Source organism: Capsicum annuum, chromosome 9 (genome assembly GCF_002878395.1).
Source record: "Capsicum annuum cultivar UCD-10X-F1 chromosome 9, UCD10Xv1.1, whole genome shotgun sequence".
NCBI lineage: Eukaryota > Viridiplantae > Streptophyta > Magnoliopsida > Solanales > Solanaceae > Capsicum > Capsicum annuum.
Genome location: NC_061119.1, coordinates 139,409,480 through 139,430,044, shown reverse-complemented (window position 1 = coordinate 139,430,044; position 20,565 = coordinate 139,409,480). Strand labels below are relative to the sequence as shown.

Genomic DNA, 20,565 nt, shown 5'->3' with positions numbered 1-20,565 from the left:
CTATCTGTACTATTTATCAAAATTCAAAGTTATATTCGTACCTTTTTCGAAAAATAAAATACGTAAAAATGATTCACTTATAAAGCTCAAAATCTAAAATCTCTGATTTAGAATAGATATAGAGTATTATTTATTACTAACAGAATCTTCAACATCAATTTTGTATTTTAACGAGATAGCTATACCTTTTCGATCTGAAGCGCACAATAATCAACCTACTTACCTTGACTCCACTTAGCCATTTAAGTTGTAATAATTCACATTGAAACATCAACATATTTGAGTTTCAGTTTCACTTCATTCATTACTTTTAACCTACAACATTCCTGTTATACTTCTAATTTTTTTTTCCAACGCTAATCAAATGTTGTCTGAAGGCTGCACTAGGTAATATTTTGAATCCATAATTTTCTTCTGAGAAAAGAATCATTGGAGGGAAAATGAAAAATAAATAAATCCAAAATAATGTCATCTCCCTCCAAAATTACAATTAGTCCACTCAGCTTCTTTACCTCGAAAACGTAAAACAAAGAAAAGAGCTGTATACACATACATAGTACTACTAAAATACAAGAAAGCCCACAATTTTCTCTCAACATTCACTCTGCCATTTTTTTTTCCTCCTAAAACCCACAATTTTCCTTTCTTTCTCTCTCTAAAACCCCAAATCGTAACGCCCTCAATCACTGTTTTTCTTTATGATGTCACTGTTCCACCGATTTCATGGTTCTTGAATTTTCTGGTGAGACTTTGTTTTCATTTTTTTTTGTTGAATGATTTGGTACTGTTTTAGGGGTTTTTGTAGTTATTGATTTTATGGGTTTTGTTTAAAAACCTAAAATTAGCAGCTAAAAAAAATCAAGAATGGAAGAAGGGTTGAAAATTTGTAGTGTAGAGAAGAAACATGGGTTGGATTTGAATAGGGATCCGTCTGAACAAATGGAGACTAGTTTGACTGTGAATGTGAGTGATTCAGTTTGTAGGCAAGATCTTGATTTGAATGAGTCTGTTAAAGATGTATGTGAAAATGATGATGTTGTTGTTGTTGACTCTGATAAGGTTAAGGCAAGTGTTGTTGTTGATGAAGTTGGTGTGGCGGAGGAGAAGGAAGTGGGGGTTGTTGTTAGGAAGCGGCGTGGGAGACCGAGGAAGGCGGTGGAAGATTCAGCTGAGGCTAAAATGGAGGTGGAGGATGAGGGCTTGTCTTTGATTTCGAGTAGTTGCGACAATGTAGGTGGTGACGGGAAGGGTGATGAGAGTAAGGGTAGAGGACGGAGAGGGAGGAAAAAGAAGGTGATGGTTGATTCTTCATGTGGAGGAGAAACTGAGCGAGAAAGTACGGATTTGGTAGGTTTTGAGAGGAGTGGCAAAACTAGCAAGATTGTGGAGGATGGTGTTGATGAAAGGAATGTTGAAGGACAGAATACGCCTGGAAGGAGAGGGAGTGAAAGGAAAAGACTTAAAGTGGATTATTGTGAATATAACGATGACGATTTCACTGATGATGAGGATATTATTGCTACTACTGATCAGTGCAGGATTAAGGTTGGGAAGAGAGGTAGAGGGAGGAAAAGAGTGAAAGTGGAGGGTGTTGAGTGTCTCGATGATGATGATGATCAAGTGAAAAGACAGAAGGTGAACAAAGTGCTTTCTATGGGTCAGTCTAAAAGGGTCTTGAGGTCCCAGAAAGTGGCAGTTATTAATGGCGAGAAGCATGTTGATGGAGTGAAGGATGAAGATGTGTTCAGTATAAAGATAGAGGAAGAGAACGAAATTGATTCTTCTGAACAAGTACTAAAGACAATGGTAGACGACAATGCAATCCCGAAAAAGAGGGGAAGGCCAAAGTTGAAGAAACCAAAGTTGAAGCACCCAAAGTTGAAGGGCCGTCGCGGAAGACCTCCAAAGACGCAAGGGAGAAATGAAATTTCCAGTCGGACGAATAGCAAAAAGGATAAATTGAAGGGTACCAAGAGAGGCATGGATTATGAAAAAGCAGATGGTTTTGTTAGGGGTTCAAAGCATCTAAAGGCGAGTAAGACAAATGCTGCGGAAGAGGTGGTCAACATCAGAAAGAAGATGGACTCTGAGTATGGAAAAAGTGCTGATCAGGCAAATGCTGAAGCTAATTCTGAGGGTACTGGAGATAATCAAAACAAAAGGCTCAGCAGTGATCAGTGTCATGTGAAGAAAAGTAAATTGAAAAGAAGCAAGCCTGAGGTGGTGGAATCGGGTCTTAGGGAACAAAAACAGGCAATCAGAAATCAGATAATCGATATGCTTGTGAAGGCAGGTTGGACTATTGAGTACAGACTCAGGCAATCTAGAAACTATAGTGACGCAATCTTTTATGATCCTGAAGGAAGGCAACATTGGTCAGTCACCTTGGCATACAAGAAGCTCAAACAGAAAGTTGAAGCTGGAGATGCTGACGATAAGACCACATCTGCATTTACACCTATCCCAGAGGAGGTATTCAGCACGCTGTTCAGAGTTAGGCAAGAGAAAGAGAACAAGGTTAAAAAGAAGCACAAGGATGTTGGAAGTAAAATGAGCAAGAAAATGATCAGCAAGAAGATACCCAAGAAGCAATCTGCCAAAAACAACTTAGGTTGCTCAGATTCTAAAGGATGTGTCGGCTCCAAATCAGGACACAACTCAAGTGAGGCAATACGGAGGAAAAAGTTAGGATCAAATAAAGAAGATGGACAACGCAGAAAACCTGCTCTATTGGCACGTAGCTCACAGGGAGGAGGTGATTCAGATGATGATGAGTTTATACTTTATGATGGGAAGCGCACTCTTTTAGCGTGGATGATTGATTTAGGGGTTATTCAATCTGATGCTCATGTGCACTACATTTATGGTGGAAGGAAAAAAATGAAGCATGAAGGAAAGCTCAAGGGAGATGGAATTTGTTGTGGCTGTTGTGGTGTGACATTGAGTCTTGCGGATTTTGAATCCCATGCTGGAAGTAAGCTGGGCAAGCCATTTCAGAATGTGATTCTACAGTCAGGACAGTCTCTTTTGCAATGTCTAGTGGACTCATGGAATAAGCAGAGAGATATTGATCGTATTGCATTTCATTCTGTGGAAATTGTTGGTGATGACCCCAATGATGATACATGCAACATTTGTGGTGATGGGGGTGACTTGATATGTTGTGATAGTTGCCCCTCAACTTTCCACCAGAGCTGCTTAGATATTCAAGTAAGACCATCTTCTTCATTATTTATTTCGATGTTGTCTTTCCTTTGTGTTGTCTTAGTTTTACTTCAATCTACGCTCAAAGAATATGATAATTCTCTCTTTTTGCTTCTGCTAATCCTGAAAAGAATACAGTGTTTTTCTTTTTCTTCAATACTTCTAGAGAATTTTAAGATTTGGTTCATATATGTTAGGATCACTCTATTAATTGGTTTCCTAGTAGAGATTTTGTATAGTTTTGTTTTATACAGCTTCAGGTTTGGTTTGGGGTTTAAAAGGAAACAGAGAGCCTTGTAGCCCCTTCTAACCAATATGCATGACAAAATCCCCTTACCGCCTGCTCATTTGCACCTAAAATTTGGAGTGCTGCATTTTGGAATAACATTCTACTTCATTTGAGGTAGTGGTATGGACTACGTACACTTACCCTCCCCAGACCCCACTTTGTGGGAATACACCGGATATGTTGTTGTTGTTGTATTCTTAGCATGTTGTTTAGCTGGACGAGATATTGTGTAACCTGTTAATGGAAGTATACCAAAGCATTATTAGTACTGCATGCTTGTGTATGATGGGGATTATATTATGTCTTCTTGAACTATTGTTGTATATATGTATCCAAGAGTTATAGTTAATCTGTTTCATCTTGGGTTGTGTCTTGTGAGATTAAAGCAACCAACAACTATATGACTCACTTAGCAGGCTAGTTGGTAAATCTCTTTTGAGGAAACACAGAGATCTTTGAGGTGCATTTTGTGCAGTCTTATACTTGTATTGAGTACTACATGCATGGGGTACTGCCATTGGTTTTGCCGAAATGGTGTATTCACGTTGTTGTCATTGACTAGGGATTGTAAGATAACATGTTAGCTATAACTGTCACTTCCTATTTAATACGAATTTAGTTACTAGTTTTCTTAAAGTAAATTTTGTAAGTTGTAACTCTGACTAATGTATTCATCCAATAGAATTTCCTTAACAACTAATCTAACTTAGAAAAACATTTTGTTGGCTGATTTTTATTGAAGCAAGGAAACACCAAACAAATGAGGGAAAGTACCAGTCGACATGGTGACTTACTTCAAGGTTTAGGTGCACCTCAAATGCAAAATTGAGCATACTAGGAACATACAGAAAATCAGACACATTTTAATTGAAAATAAAGCAGTAGGAATTCGGTTCAACCATGAACAAATTGTTAGGATTTTTAGTGCTTAAAATTCTTCTATCCAACTAATAGGCCTCATCTGAAACCTATACATTTCTCTATCTGGATTCTGAAGTACTTACAAGTTGCAATGTGATACATCATATATGGAAGAGTATGACATCTTTTCCTTTTCCAAAATACTTTTTATTGTAATACTGTGTACAGTGTGTACGCATAGAGAAGCTAAAAGCATGTCTATATGTCAATTTCCTATTTGGTGATGGACATTTGATGGAATCATCATCACACCACACCAACAGATAGAAGTGTTGCATTCCTATGGTGGATTTACTCGAGTATACATCATTCCGGAAGGTAAGTTAGCTATAAATATGGCAGCTAGTAGTTGGTTCAATGTTTGACATTATCATCCCAGCTGCCAAAAGCCTTTTGTATTATTGATTTATTGTGAATGTCTTTTTGTTACTTCTTGTAGGCAAGTAGTAGATTTCTGTCAAAGTGTAAGCAGTTAGAAGATATGGAGAGAAATTAATAGCATAGACCCTACACCTTCTTCCATAAGGTTGGAGGTTGATTCACCAACATTACTAGATAGTGTAGACAGGTTTACCATATAAAGAAAGATTAGATTAGCAATGCAAGTCGTAGAAAGAACGAGGCCTGCTCATGGGAATATATTACATATTTTCTTGTAAATTGTAGTCTCTGGTGCTCTCCTAAATTCTCACAACTTTCTCCTAAAATTTTAAGTAAAAGTATGTCTTACTGTTTTCGAATATGTTGCAGAAGTTACCTTCTGGAGATTGGAGATGTGTTTATTGTTCATGCAAATTTTGTGGGACAGTTGTCAGAAGCTCCTTAGAGAATGACGTTCAGGATGTTATGCCAGTCTCTGAATTGTTAACATGCCATTTGTGTGAGGGAAAATGTATATTCTGAATCCTCAGTTATTTTTTGCTCTAAATTTGTAAAATGTATTGAGTGAACTAGACTAATGTACCTGCTTTGACGTTTGCAGTCCATTTGCCCTGTGTCCCCGGTGACAGTGCTCTGGATTTTGATTCTAATGATCTATTATTTTGCGGAAAGGGATGCCAGAAGGTATCACACTCGTTCAAATAGATAAAATGCAGTTTCTGCAACATTATCAGCTTAAATTATATTTATTCAAGTTCTTTCTGTTAAATATAGTACTTAGGGGTCGTTGGTAGGATGTATTAGAGAAAATGATACATGTATTAGCCTTGGCAATATTAACTACCTTGCTTGGTTGTGTTTTCAGTGTAGTAAGTAATATATGTATTAGTTATACATCCTATTCATTAGTATAGGTTGTATAGCTAATACATAAACTTTGTATTATTTAATATGTCTTTTAAATACATATCCTTAATTTGTGCAAAAACTATCGGGTTCATGTGAACCCGTAAGTATAACTATAGATCCACCTATGAGCGCTTCACTTTTCATTAAATGAGAAAGCGTTTTTATCGGGTTTCTTTGTTCCTAAAGCTTGAATACAAAATCTCTGAGGAAACATCATAAGAATCTCATCTATCCCGTTATGATAAAAACTTGACCATATCAAGTGCTTACGCCAAGTCAACACAGTGAATAACTCTTTCTGAAATTAATACAAACAAATTAAAAGTTTTTTTTTTTTTTTTGTCCAGCTAATTACAAACTCACAGTAACTCACAAATAAAAAAGTGGACACTGTGTCCTCAATGCCATAACTTCAAGACCTGCATATTTTATTTAAAGGAAGAGTTCGCATGATGAGTAGCGAAGTGTTAAAACAAAAATCTTGGCAGTTTGCTTATTTCGGTGCTTGCATATAATTTATATTTTTTTAATATAGAAAGCGGACGTTCAAAAGTTTGGCAGTTCGTTACTCATTATATGAACATCTCCTTTTGGTACGTACATTTTTTGGCTACCTGTTTTGTTTGTTGGCTTCCAAAAGGTGCCCTTTAGCCCGTGGACTTGTGAGTGATGAGGTCTCGCTTGATCCAAGACAATGCTATAAGTTAGAATACTATCTAGAACTTTCTTTATCAGCCTGTGGACTCGTGAGTGATGAGGTCTCGCTTGATCCAAGACAATGCTATAAGTTAGAATACTATCTAGAACTTTCTTTATCAGCCTGTGGACTCGTGAGTGATGAGGTCTCGCTTGATCCAAGACTGTGCTATAAGTTAGAATACTATGTAGAACTTTCTTTATCAGCCTAGGAGTAAATCATATCTATACAATTTATATATACAAATATATATGAGTGTCTATGCAGTAAAATAATCTCACATGTTCTTCAACAGATTTCTGAGGTCCTGCAGTTGCTTCTTGGTGTAAAGCATGACTTGGATGAAGGATATTGTTGGAGACTTCTTCAACATCGTGATTTTGGCAGGGATGCGAATTTGACTGACAATCTAGTAGACATTGAATGCAATTGCAATTTAGCTGTTGCTTTCTCCATTATGAATGAGTGTTTTGTGCCCATAGTTGACCAGCGAAGTAAAATCAATATAATTCAGAGTGTTGTTTATAGCTGCGGGTGAGCATCTCTGAAGCTTGCGATAAATGTTCGTATGAAATTCTATTAAAGGGACTGCATAATCAATTTGTTTCTATTATGAGTTTTTCTATTCCTGTCTAGTCATACTTTGTCTATAAGTAATGCCATTTGAAGAATTCCATATAGAGTTTATTTCTTCTGTTAGTTCTAGATATGAAGTGTGGAAAGTGTTTGTTGATTTTTGGATTACTGAGTCTGTTGTCCAGACGACTTTAGAGCAACTAACTTTTAATTTTCTATTTTTTCTTGTTATCTCTAATCATTAGGGCATGTCAATGGTATTGATGTGAGATTATTTTTTAGTTTTTTGCACCGAAATGGTACATAAACCTTTTCATTGGATTCTAAATTTTTGATTCTTATTTTTTGTATTATAATTCTTCTGAAAAGTTGTCCTTGTTTTTAATACTACAGTTGTACACTAAATGATTCCAGTGATGGTGTACACGGTTCATGATTTAGGCATTTACCTTTCTTCAGTAAGTTGATTGAGAAGTTTATCTTTATTTTCCTCTTTTTTTGCCAGATCAAACTTTAAGCGGCTGAACCACAGTGGATTCTACACTATTATTCTGGAGAAGGGTGATGAGCTTATCTCTGCTGCTTCCATAAGGTGAGTATTAGTTGATTTTTTAGTCTTCGTTGTAGTATTTCGTACTCATTAATTATCATGATCTAAGTTCTTGATGAACTCTTCACTATTGGTGCCGCACCCGTGTCGACATGACACGTGTGTGTTATTTGTATCCGATTTGGTTAACCCGTTTTAGGTACTTTGACCATAACTGACTTAGAAGGACAGATCCAATGATTTTTTGTAATCAACATAAAAGCTTAAGATGAAATTGAAGAAAATGGAATACATTGTATATAGGAATTTCTACATCACTCCTTTTCCTTTTATCTCCTTCCAGGAAAGTCCTCTTGAGTTTTGATCAATATTTTCTCCTCAAGTATTCCACATAATATCTCATAATTTAGGTTTCATAACTCTATTTTTAGATGTTTGAATTAATTTTAGCCAAATCCCACACTTGTATCTATACCTGGATCCATATCCCCGAATCTTAAAAATTTAGATCACAAAGGATCCAACCTCTAGATTCGCACCCATATCGGACACCCACACCCGAGTCCGAGCAACTTAGATCATGATTCTGTATTCTGTCTATGTGCTTCATGACCAAATTTGCTTTTTTGGCCCCACAAGAATCCCCTATCTAGGAGCCAACAGTGTCTCTGTCCCGTGTTTGCTCCCTTTATGACTCCCAACTTCATGGTTGGAGGTTAAGGGTCCTTTTCTCTGCATAAACAGTAACGAATCGAACCTGAATTGTGGCGGCATTTTAGCATTGGCTGAAGACTCAAGTGAATTTCTATAACTGAATCTGTTACCTTGAAACCTGGAATATTTTTAACTGAAAAGCTGGGGGTTGCAGCGCTAGCTCTGAGCCTAGGTCCCAGAACATGATGGTTCAATGTTGTAGAAATGGCGCCTCAACGTAGTGTGCATATTAATAGACAGAAATCGGGAGCTTCAGATCAACATCATACCGGAAAAGTTTTAGTGCTTCTTTTAAGATGTACGGTTCCAACAAAGATGCTGTGTGATAATATGATCTAGTCTATACTTGCTGCAGATTACTTAGTTGCTATATTTGGTTTGTTTCTTGTTAGGGTGGTTCTGATTAAATGAAATACTACTTTTGCTTACTTAGCAATCCGGAGGCACTTGAATTGACATTTTACATCTATAATATAAGCAATTCTTGTCCTTGATAAGTCATGTAGAATCAGATCAGTCCTATGGTTTTGCACTTTGTTGTGACTGATGCAGTTGAAAACTTAGAAGTTATTCAAACAGCCAAACTGCCTAGTTTATTTCATTTGGCTTTTAATGACCATGCCGTGAATTTAAAGTTGGCCACAAGTAAACAGTTGTATGCTGTGATATCTTTGTCCTTTGGTAGATGGCAGGATGGAGCAACATTATGTTTTATACTATAAACTATATGTTTGCCCCACTTCTGGTTAGCATCTATTTGTTTTACTTGGCTTTTAAGTGTGTGAAGGATCACTTACTCTTGCTGAACTATGCGTGGCAATAGTCTAAATTCATATACAAAGATACCGGGCTGAACTGGTTGACAGGGTGGCGTACTTGTCTAGCCCAGAATATAAAGCCAGGCACATGCGATATAGGTACTCCATAAAGGGATGTAATATACTACTTTTGAATATCGACCTACATGTTCTAAATTGACACTTGATGATGTGTCCCATCTCTCAATGTGCTTATTTATTTTTTATTTTTTCGCCACATCTCTTCTTGTGCTTAATGGATTCTGGAGAAATTTGTAGTAGTGGTATCTAGTATTATTTGAGTTTGACTCTCTTTTGTATTCAAGAATTGTGATAATAGCAACTCAAAGTGATTCTACTCTATACGTAGGATTCACGGGAATCAGGTTGCTGAGATGCCATTTATTGGTACCCGGTATATGTATCGTCTTCAAGGAATGGCCCGTCGGCTTCTCACAGGAATTGAAACGGTATGTAATAAGCTAGTTTGATACTTTTCGCGTTTTTTGAGTGGCATACTACTTTTCCTTAGAAAAAGAGTTGCATTATAGTTCTCTCTCTACTTGAAGTGTGTATTGATGGTTTTATTTACTCTATATGTATAATCTTCTAGTGTCTTTTCCAACAGACTTGACATCATGATATTATTGCTGGATATCTATAAATGATATGTCCTTTAGTAATAAAAAAAATCTATAGAAAAGAGATAATTCTTCTTAAGAAGGGCTAGATTCTTGTACTCATATAACGTATCGAGTATTTGCCCATTACCTGCAGAAGCTAAAATGTTTGTCCCTGAGAGACTCAGGAAATGTGAGATTTGGATTTATTTCATTAAATGTTTGAATTTTGTTTCTATGATTTCAAAATTCCTTAGATATAATAGATATATTTATAACAAGTGAAAATACATATTTGTCCCTTGAACTTGTCGTGAAAATATCTTACACACCTGAACTTTGCGGGTGTCCGCTTACCCTTAATCATGTTCAAAGTGAACCTAACACCATCCTGAGACATGTATAACCAATTTCATGGTGTGAGGTGCTGTCACTGCAAGCCTACATGTGGAAATCCAAATTTCCCCCCCACATTCATTGCCCAAAACCGCTCCTCTTCCTCCTCTCTTTTTTCCATTTTCCTGTACACCACCACCATACCCATGGAACTCCTTCACTTATTCTTCACGCCTCACCGCATCTCTATGTAATCAGGCAACCCCAAGAATAACCAACCACCACCAATAGCAACACCTTTCTAAAACCACCACCACCACCACTTGAGAAGTCAGTTGCCTCCCCCACCATTAACACCAGCTGCTTCTGCCTCCTTAAAGTTTTTTTTTTTTTTTTGTTTGTGTGTGTGTGTGTGTGTCCCCTTTTTTTTGATAGGTCAGAAAATAGGAGGGGTTCACGCTTCACCGCATCTCTATGTAATCAGGCAACCCCAAGAATAACCAACCACCACCAATAGCAACACCTTTCTAAAGCCACCACCACCACTTGAGAAGTCAGTTGCTTCCCCCACCATCAACACCAGCCGCTTCTGCCTCCTTAAATTTTTTTTTTTTTTTTTGTGTGTGTGTGTGTGTGTGTGTCCCCTTGGTTTTGGCATGATAGGTCAGAAAATAGGAGGGGAAAAGAAACGGCTACATAGAAAAAGATTGGGATTGCAAATGCTTCTCCACACTCCACGTAAGGTAATAATTGAAAACTAGTTTGATAGAGAAAATATCACATCTAAGTTGAAGATTAGAATGATTTAATCAATTGGATTGTTGAAAATTGTGAATAGTGTTCTTTTTAGGAAATGAACGGTATCAGACATTTTGGAATACCTTGAAAGGAAGAGTATCACATAAAATATGAAGGTGGACTATTTTTTTTATCAATTATTTGACTGTTTGGCCCCCAAATTCTAGTTGACGAGTTTATATATTTTATTGGTTTACCATCTATATTTTCTAGGTTTTCGTGGATTTTTCTTTTTGCTTCATAAATACTTTTGTTCTTTTATTACCTAGAGCTTCTATTTGAAAAATATTATATAATTCATGGAAGCCTATGTTATTTGTATGGGAATGTGGAGCTGATTAATCTACATGTGTATTTTAGTGCTCTGGAGCCAAAAAGTATTTGTTTGCTCTTAAGCAGCTAACTGAAATCTTTCTTTTTGCAACTCTTACCAGGCTCTTTGTTCTCTTGGTGTTGAGAAGCTGGTTATACCTGCTATACCAGAACTTCTTGAAACATGGACGAAGGTTTTTGGTTTCAAACCCCTTGAAAAATCAAAGAGACAGGAAATGAAGTACATGAGTATGATAGTGTTCCCTGGCACGGATATGTTAGAGAAGTCCCTATTGAAGGATCAGTTCAGTGAAGGCCAAGTTACTTCAACAGGTATCTGATATGTATTGATACTGTACTTGTTTATCCATATGCGATCTATCTTTTCAAGATCGTTGCTTCTTATGATGCCTTATCAAATTGATTTTACAAATCAGCTTCAATACGTGCGTAAAAGCTGGAATTTGTAATGTAAAACTATTTTTCAGGGTCTAATGCTGATGCTTCCTCTGAAGTCAAGCTCAACCAGGATGATAAAGGTGCTACTTTGCCTGTAGAATCAAGTCTCGATACAGCTGATGGCGTTTTGAATGACACGTCCGATTGCAGAAATTGTCTTCCTTGTCATGCTTCTGAACCTGCTGTTCATCAAACTGAAAGGATAGCTAATTGCACTTCTGCACAACCTGGTTGGGGAACTGTCTCCTCCGACGTAACAGATGGACAAAATCGGATGAAGATGGCTCAACATTGTGTAAGTGGAATGGAAGGCAAAACACTAATTTCTTCTCCTGTGGCACCTATATCAACAATTCATGAGGAGAGGGCCATTCACAGTATGGAAGATAGTAAAGAAGCTGTCAGTTGTCTGCTCAAAAGAGAAGTGTGTCTGAATACCAACTCCGAATCCCTTGACAAGGTTTGCCGTATAAATGCATGTCACACACTTGAAGTTCCTGAAGGAAAAGGTTCAATTGCTTCAAGTGAAATGACTTCTGATTTGATGTGTGATTCTACTGGTTCGGTAAGAGCTACTTCCAAGGCCTCTCATCAGGTAGAAAAAGTTATGGGTTGTTTAGATCTACCTATTCCTAATGGCTATATTTGTGATAAAACATCTACCTTAGACCTGTCTTGTTTGAACTCTCGTTTGGCAAGTCAAGGAACTTCACATGAACTTGTGAGAAGTAACATCAAGGACCATAAGGAAGTTTCTGTGGATGCTCATGGTTTGTCCCTTGATTCAAAGTCTCTCCAAGACGTAGCTCAGTTGTCTGCAAAAATCCACTGAGGAACTAGTGTCTTGTTCATATTAGTAGTTTGTTTGATTTGGAACCCTGAGGCAGTATGAGTTCCTGCGGTGCTAATAGAAGGGTGCTCAATATGTAAGTTCGTTTCTATTTGTTGTGGACTTTTCCTTCCCTTAAAAGTGACAATTGGTTTTGTTAAGCAGCCAATGGTGTATGATTTCTCAAGTTTTTTCAATGTGTCTTCTTTTCCTCTTTATGGGGTCTTTGTGGTTTGCATTTTTTATTTTTACCGGTGAAGCTATTTTGCCTAATCTTTAAGCTATTTCACATGTTAACGAGCCATATGCAAAGTGTATACAGAGAGAGCTATACAAAATGAGTTATTTTCTGCAATGATCCAATTCTATGTGTATTTCATATTGCATATTTATTGGAATATGTGAGAAGGATCTCTCTTCACTGTCCAATTCTATTGATTTCTGAATTTTATGTCGAGCTCTGATTTTCTGTTTCTGTTGCAGGTATGTTGTGTAGATTTTTGAAGATGTAACATGCTAATTTTGATCTTTTATTGAGCAACAACCGAAACAGCCAAGTGTATATCCTCGATGTAATTTACTGACATGAACATAGGCGGTGCTATGGTTTCTGAAAAGCTCTTTTTTGGTTGAAAGTTGTAGATGGTTCCTACATGGCAGTGGGTGAACGAGTATTGATCAGGGATAATCTGACCTACAGTCTGGATTGTTATGTGTATAACTAGGTGCAGAAGTAGGGTTTTCTGAGTTGTGTATTAGGTAACCACCTTATACAACGCATTGAATGACGATGAGACCATTCAATTTGCTTCTTGCTCTGTAGTATCATTTGCATGGTAATAATTTCAATTGCATTGCATATTTTCCCTTAATCCCTTTTGGTTTTGAAAGTTACCTATTTGTCCTATTTTCTCTGCCATAACTCACTACTTTTGTGGAAATTGTTTTTGTCCCGTGTAAAATTAAGACCACTCTTCAATTTGAAATATCTTACTGGAGATCGTGTAACAATGCAAGGTGTGGCTGTGCACAATACTCTTGTGGTCGATCTTTCCCTTGACCTTGTGCATTGCTGGAGCTTTAGTGTACCGGGTTATCCTTTTTAGTGTCTGTGATATATATAGTCAGAGAAAGTTTTAGATTTGCCATTGGTCGTTTAGACAAATTTCATGTATGATAGGAAGGCGGGAGTAGTAGTGTGAAGGTTGGTTTGACTGAATAACTGGGTGAGCTGCAGTATTGCTAGGGCGTGAGGACAAGGGAGAAATGAGTAGTTTGGAGAATGAACACAAGCAATAAATGTGATATTGCTTCTCTTTTTCATGACCTGCTCGAGAATCTCATGACAGCTGTTTATGATTCGGAACAGGTACCCATGCAAGATTTGATGGTATTGTTATCCTGTTGATGAGTCATCTAAATCACTAAGCTCAACATGAGTTATATTAACCAACGGGTATGCATTTGATGTTTGAGATGGGTCCCCATGTTACATTAGTGTCTTTAACGTCTAGCTTCCTTTACTAAGGTAAGGTCTAATTGGTGGCAGTAGGGTTGCTGTAGGCAACCTGTGTAGGAAATTGACCATAGAGTGAATTTTTAATCTTATTTTGTCCGTGTATAATTTGTGGGTAGTGTCCTAGTAAACCTAACTGTAGGTTCTTAACACCACGGATTTGGTGTTTTTGATGTCAATTGAAATGAAGTTGTTTGCATTTTTGTCTTGCAGTGGTGTGATATATCGAACCTTTCTATTATGGTCAATTTCAAAAAGAATTTTCTCACTACATTCACAATGTGAATCTAATAATACGGACACTAGTTTTACACCCCATTCCACGAACTGAAATTTTCCACTGAAAACGCTAGGGGTTCATGTCAAATCCAAGTAATTTTGATTGGAATTAATAGTCGAAGTAGGAGATAATCAAGGGCAGCGTGAGGAGAAAATGGACAAATGCCTCCCAGCCTATTATCAGATTACCAACTGTACACCTATATTTTGGGTCCTATTATCTTCTGAACTATTTTAAAATGGAATATGTACCGCCTTAAAAAATCATACTCAGATTTATACCAGGCAGTGAATTGGACGCGCATCGCCACATAATATTACTTTTTTTTTTCGATTTTATCTTTCTTTATTCTATTATTTTCTTTTCTATTCCCCTTTCCTCCCCTTTTCCCTTTTTTTTTTGAGCAAAATACAATGAAAATAATATTAATTTTAACCTCCAGATATTGATAAAGTAGATTAACATCTCAGAGATCAAAAATGACAATTATAAGAAAAATTGTTTAGGTAGTGACCACCCAATACCCATCTCTCTCAAGAAACTAAGGGAATCTCTCAAGAAACTAAAGGAATGTCTGAAGTTGAATTGTCGGGAATCATTGCTATCGACACACTGACTCCACCGAAGCCGCCTGATCCGATGGCCATTGAAGTTCCCGGTGCCATAACTCCTGAGACACCAAAGGACATTTTCAAGGGCAGGCTGATGAACAAGAACAACAATCTAAACAAAAGTTACAACCACATTAACAATAAAAGCCCGATGTACAATACAGATAAGGTGAAGCCATACATCTGTCTGATGAAAAAGAGCTTCGAATATATTGACCACGACAACATTCAGTCATAGTAAAGTTATTAAACAAGCATCTAACACACAACTACTTGAGGACCAAGTTAGCCGATCTTTGGAAGCTGTCGGAACCACTAACACTAATCAATTTTGGATGCGATTTCTACATGGCAAAGTTCAACAAGCCCGAAAATACAATAAAAGCCCTTCAAGGTGGACCCTGGTTCATCACCGGAAACTTCTTGTCAGTTAGGCAATGGGAACCAAACTTTGTGCCGGAGGAAGCAACACAAACGCACATAACTATCTGGTTAAGACTCCTACAGTTGCCAATCGAGTTTTACGATCAAAGAATCTTAGAATTGATAGGGACAAAGTTGGGAATCTCGTTAAAGATTAATACCTGTACCTTATCGACTCTAAGAGGAAGATATGCTAGGCTCTGTATTCAAGTACCTCTGGGAGTCCCCCTAAAAAATCATATCACCATTTGCAACGAAAATCAAAGAGCGATTTACAAAGGCGATGGGCTCCTCTGCACGGCTTGTGGCAGACTTGGTCATCAGGCCAAACAATGCCCTTATGGTACCATCAGCATCACCACTGACAAAGAGTAGCCTAGTACCAGCAAGGAAACACACCAAAAGGTTCCACAGGAATGTCAAGTGGTATCTTTTCCAAAGCAGAAACACAATCCAAATCGTGCAACAACTATCCAAGGACGAAGGCCATTACACACTGACGAACCCCTCCAGGTAAAGAAGACGGAGATCAACCCAGGTAAGAATCGTTACTCTTCACACCCCTCCTCCATGGCTCAAGACAGAGCAAGTGGCTCTGTCAGAACAGCCACGCCTGCAAAACTTTTTTCGGCATTAAAGAAAAATAGAACAGGCACGAGGGGGGAAACTGGGTTAATTCACATGACTGGTAAAACTGTTGACAACAACTTTTTCTCTGGAGTCAATCCCCCCTTCACGCATGGCCCCTGCATTAATAACCCCAACAATCCCTCCTTTATTAACTTCAACCAAACATCCACTCTAGTTATTTAAAAAACTGGGCCCCATAGGCCCCCACTATCCACCAGCATTAACAAGGCTTCAATGGAGGCCTCCATCTCTGCATCTTTTGGGTCAATAATCGAAGCCACTAATAGGAGTAATCATCACGCAGGGTCGATCGACATGACCGATGCGGTCATATCCATTAACTTCATACCTCTTATTAGTCCTAACCAAGGCTTCAATGCTCCTACCAAAATCCAAAACCAGCCAAAAATACCTGCTACTATCGGTAAAGGAGCCACTAGTCTTTGTCTCAGTACCTTACCCCCAACTGAATTTTGACTTCCTGGGAAGAAATAGTAATAAGAGGGAAAACAATCTCCCATTGCATCATAGTTGGGGACCAACCCATTGTACTGATGGTCCAAGACCCGGCTGGATCGCTCAAATAATCACGAAAGGGGTGGATCACATAGTACAGGGCCTGGGATATCAGTTATGGACTCAAACAATGATGCAAGCCCAGATGATGGGCACTCTAAATGTAATAAACACACACGAGTTCAATTCACTGATGGCCCATATGTTCAAAAGCATGCCATATTATCCAAGCAACCCCTACCTCTCATAGATGGACACCCTAACGTTTGTACCATGGACACCACCAGTCCCCCACGACCCAAGCAGTACGACCCCTGCTCAGAGCAAGGAGGGAACCATAGAGGTAGGAGACCTAGAAAAAGCACAACTTTCAGTGCTAGAGGAACTTCAAAAGACAAATGTAGAAATGGAACAATTCTTGGAAACCTTCGGGAAACCAAGCACAGACTTCTTCATGCTAGAAAAACCCATTCGGAGAGAGTACTCAGAGCCCTTCAGTACAGCTACTATAGTACTCTGTTCGAGGGAGATGAAAACCTTCAAGTTGATGTTGATGAGCATGATCAACCAATCCAATGCAACAGTCTCTCTGAGTCCATACTTGGAATAGGGGAAACAAACCAAGATGGAAAAGGGGAAGAGACTAGTACTAAATCATCCTCCCAACCCAACTGACTCCATGAATTTCATCATTTAGAACACTAGGGGAGCCAATAGCCCCAGCTTTAAACGACACTGTACAGCTATAGTCAAAACTCATTATCCCACAGTGGCAGTCTTGCTTAAAACAAAAATGATCGACCACAAGTACCTCACTGAAATGCTCAGCTTCAACTCTCATCTAGAGTCAAGTACTGATGGTAGAAAGAGAGGTATTGTCATAGTGTGGAAAGAAAATTTAGTAAATCTTTAGAATTTTTCCATATACCCTCAAGGAATTCATACTATTGTCAAGGTATATTCTAACCCTAGACCTTGGCTCTTCTCTGCTATTTATGCTAGTCCCGACCCCAGTCTCTGAATCATCCTTTGGAAGGAGTTATGTCAAATATCCTCCAATTACAAAGGGGATTGGTTAATTAGTGGGGACTTCAATGAGGTCCTTAGAGCTAATGAAAATTTAGGGAGAGCTCCCATCAACAATAATAGAATAAATAAGCTTTGGGACTACTTAAACTTCTGTAACATGGTGGACCTAGGCTTTAGAGGGTGCAAATACACCTGTACCAATAAGAGACACTACAATAGAGTAACTCTTATCCTAGAAAGACTTGATAGATGTATAACCAATAACTCTTAGATAAATTATTTCCCAGAGTTTCTGGTCACACACCTATCTATAACAAATTCTGACCACTGTCCCCTCATTCTGTCATTGGCTAAGAGACCACATGACACCCACAACAAACCCTTTAGGTTTGAACCAATGTGGTATAACCACAATTCCTTCAGAAACTTCGTGATGGAGTGCTTCAGTCAACATGCTAACCTTTAGCAAGCTGTCACTTCCTTCCAGGACCAAGAAACCCACTGAAACCATCATATTTTTGGTAATATCTTTACTAAGCTTAGGATTGTTAGATCTAGACTGAATGAAATTCAAAAACCTAGGGCTTATCACACTAGTATCTTCCTCCATAACCTTAAGAACCAACTCATTTATGAGTATGAGTCTCTTCTGAAATATGAGGAGGAATTCTGGAAAACTAAATCCAGAATCACCTGGCTCACTAAGGGGATGCTAATACCTCTTTCTTCTATGCATCAACCCTTAACAGAAGAAGGAAGGATAAGGTTAATGAACTGCTTGATAAAGTGGGAAATGTGTACAGGGTTGAAGACATAATTGTAGCACATGTGCTGCATCACTTCACCAATCTATACACAACAAGCCATGATAGCTGCCTCAACAACCACTTTGTCCCCACCAATAATTCCTATGAAATCATTGCTAGTATGAAGAGGTCCCTAGCTGTCCCACTTAGAGACTCTGAAATCCTTCTTGCAATCAAATCCCTTAAGCCCATGAAAGTAGATGGACTTGATGGGCTTCACCCTCTCTTCTATCAGAAGTTCTGGGCTGACATCGGCCCAAAAACCATAGCCTTTTGTAAAGAGATTTTCTCAAATAGCACCATGCCTGCTGACAATAATAACACTTTTGTTTGTCTCATCCCTAAATGTAAGAATGCCTCTAGCCTAAAAAACTTCAGGCCCATTGGGCTATGCAATACTACCTACAAGATTGTTACTAAAATTATTGCCAATAGAATTAAGCCCATCCTTCAGAAAATCATCAGCCCTATCCAAGCCAGTTTCTTAGCCAATAGAAGAGCTGCTGATCATGCTATAATCATCCAAGAATACATCACTTATTTTAAAAAAATGAAGGGTAAGGAGGTCAATATGATCTTAAAGATAGACCTTGATAAAGCCTTTGACAAGTTAGAATAGTCCTTTATAAAAGACACCCTCCTATTTTTGACTTTCCCAAGACCCTTATTAAGATCATCCTATCCTGCATTACTTCTTCATCCATTGTAGTGATGGTTAATGGGAGAAGAATACGCTTCTTCAACCCCTCCATAGGTATCAGGAAAGGGGATACTTTATCCCCCTACCTTTTTATTATGTGTCTTGAAAGGCTCTCAAAAGGCATCAAAGCAGAAGTTAGAGCTAAAAATTGGACCCCCATTAGCATCTTCCCCAGGGGCCCAAAGCTCTCTCACCTCTTCTTTGCCGATGATCTCACCCTTCTTGCAAGAGAAAATAATACCAACTTCCATACCATTGTAAGTATTCTGAACACTTTTACTAAGCTCTCAGGCCAGACCACCAATCACCAAAAATCCAAAGCCATCTATTCCAACAATTGTCCCTCAGCTATGACTGACCAGTGTACTCAATCTATCAATATTCAGCCTAGTCACAACTTTGAAAAGTATCTTGGATACCCTATTTTCTCCAAGAAATCCAAGAACAGTGATTTTCAATTCATTATTGACAACATGAATACTAGGCTAGCCGGTTGGAAAACTAAGTTTTTAAATATGGCTGATAGAACTGTGCTATCTAAATCCACTCTTAGAGCGATGCCTACTCACATTATGAATTATATTAGAATCCTTAGAAAAGTCACTAAAAATATCAACAAAATTCAGAGAGATTTTGTTTGGGGGAGTTACACTAAAAAGAAAAAAGTCCACCTTCTGAACTGGGATGTTCTCACCACTGAAAAAAAACATGGAGGACTGGGAACTTAGGAATAGAGCTTTGCATACCAACCTTGACTGGAGAATCTTCCACCAACCCACTAGCCTTTGGGGATAGATCTTTCTTACTAAGTATTATAAGCCCACTAGACACCCTAATACTAGTAACAATGCCTCTATCACTTGGAAGAACATCAAGAGAGGCTGGGGTGATTGCTGTTTGGGGATTAGGTAGAGAGTAGTGAAGGGGGACAAGGTTAATTTCTTTTAGGATACTTGGATTCCTTACCTGCATAGTCTTAGGACTATCATCTAAGGTCTTCTGAACAATATGGACACTAGTACCATGATCAAAGATGTTCTAGTCAATAGGGGTTGGGACTTCACAAAGCTTTCCTTTGAAATACCTAGAGATATTAAAGATATTATCCTTAGTCAAAATATTATTCTCAACGGGAATGTTGAAGACAAGACAATTTGGAACTGTAGCTCAACTGGTATCTTCAACACTGGGAGCATGTACTCATGCCTTAGAAAACACAATACCATTCCAACCATGGATAAAACTACTCCCTAGTCTGGAAAGCTGAAGCCTCTAACAGAACCAAGACTTTTCTTTGGTTACTTACACATGAAAGGATTCCTACTAGCAGCTTTCTTAACCATATAAGAATTAATATACCTCCCCAATGCCAATTTTGCAACCATAATAGGGAGGACATCGACCATATTTTTTTCCAATGCAATAAGGCCAAACATTTCTGGAGAAACTTGGTTCATCAAAGCCAGTACAAACCCCTCCTCCCAGAGAGCAATATTAACGCTGCTAACTGTCACTCTTGGTGGGAAAGAATGCAAGCCAAACCTTTCAATTCTTGGATTACCTGGGGAGGCCTCCTTCCCCACTACTTAAGAGCAATCTGGTTCATGCGAAATGCCAACCTCTTCAACAATCAGCATAACTATACCAAGATTGATAATGCCA

The 20,565-nt window shown here is 38.2% G+C and overlaps 1 protein-coding gene across 1 annotated transcript; it reads left to right on the top strand.

The window, feature by feature from the left end:
* Window positions 1-282: 282 nt before the first annotated feature.
* Window positions 283-13,264, top strand: LOC107842577. The gene is made up of 9 exons (XM_016686498.2): window positions 283-3,210; window positions 5,165-5,306; window positions 5,397-5,479; window positions 6,697-6,935; window positions 7,483-7,569; window positions 9,409-9,508; window positions 11,227-11,437; window positions 11,593-12,489; window positions 12,876-13,264. Exons 1-8 carry the CDS (start codon window positions 865-867, stop codon window positions 12,393-12,395), a joined length of 4,011 nt encoding a protein of 1,336 aa, XP_016541984.1. The 5' UTR covers window positions 283-864; the 3' UTR covers window positions 12,396-12,489; window positions 12,876-13,264.
* The last annotated feature ends 7,301 nt before the right edge of the window (window positions 13,265-20,565 follow it).

Excerpts from the sequence above, each read along its gene's own strand:
- LOC107842577 (XM_016686498.2), top strand. The coding sequence starts at position 865 with ATGGAAGAAGGGTTGAAAATTTGTAGTGTAGAGAAGAAACATGGGTTG. Across the intron at positions 5,307-5,396 it reads CCATTTGTGTGAGGGAAAAT|TCCATTTGCCCTGTGTCCCC; the intron begins GTATATTCTGAA and ends TGACGTTTGCAG. Across the intron at positions 7,570-9,408 it reads ATCTCTGCTGCTTCCATAAG|GATTCACGGGAATCAGGTTG; the intron begins GTGAGTATTAGT and ends CTCTATACGTAG.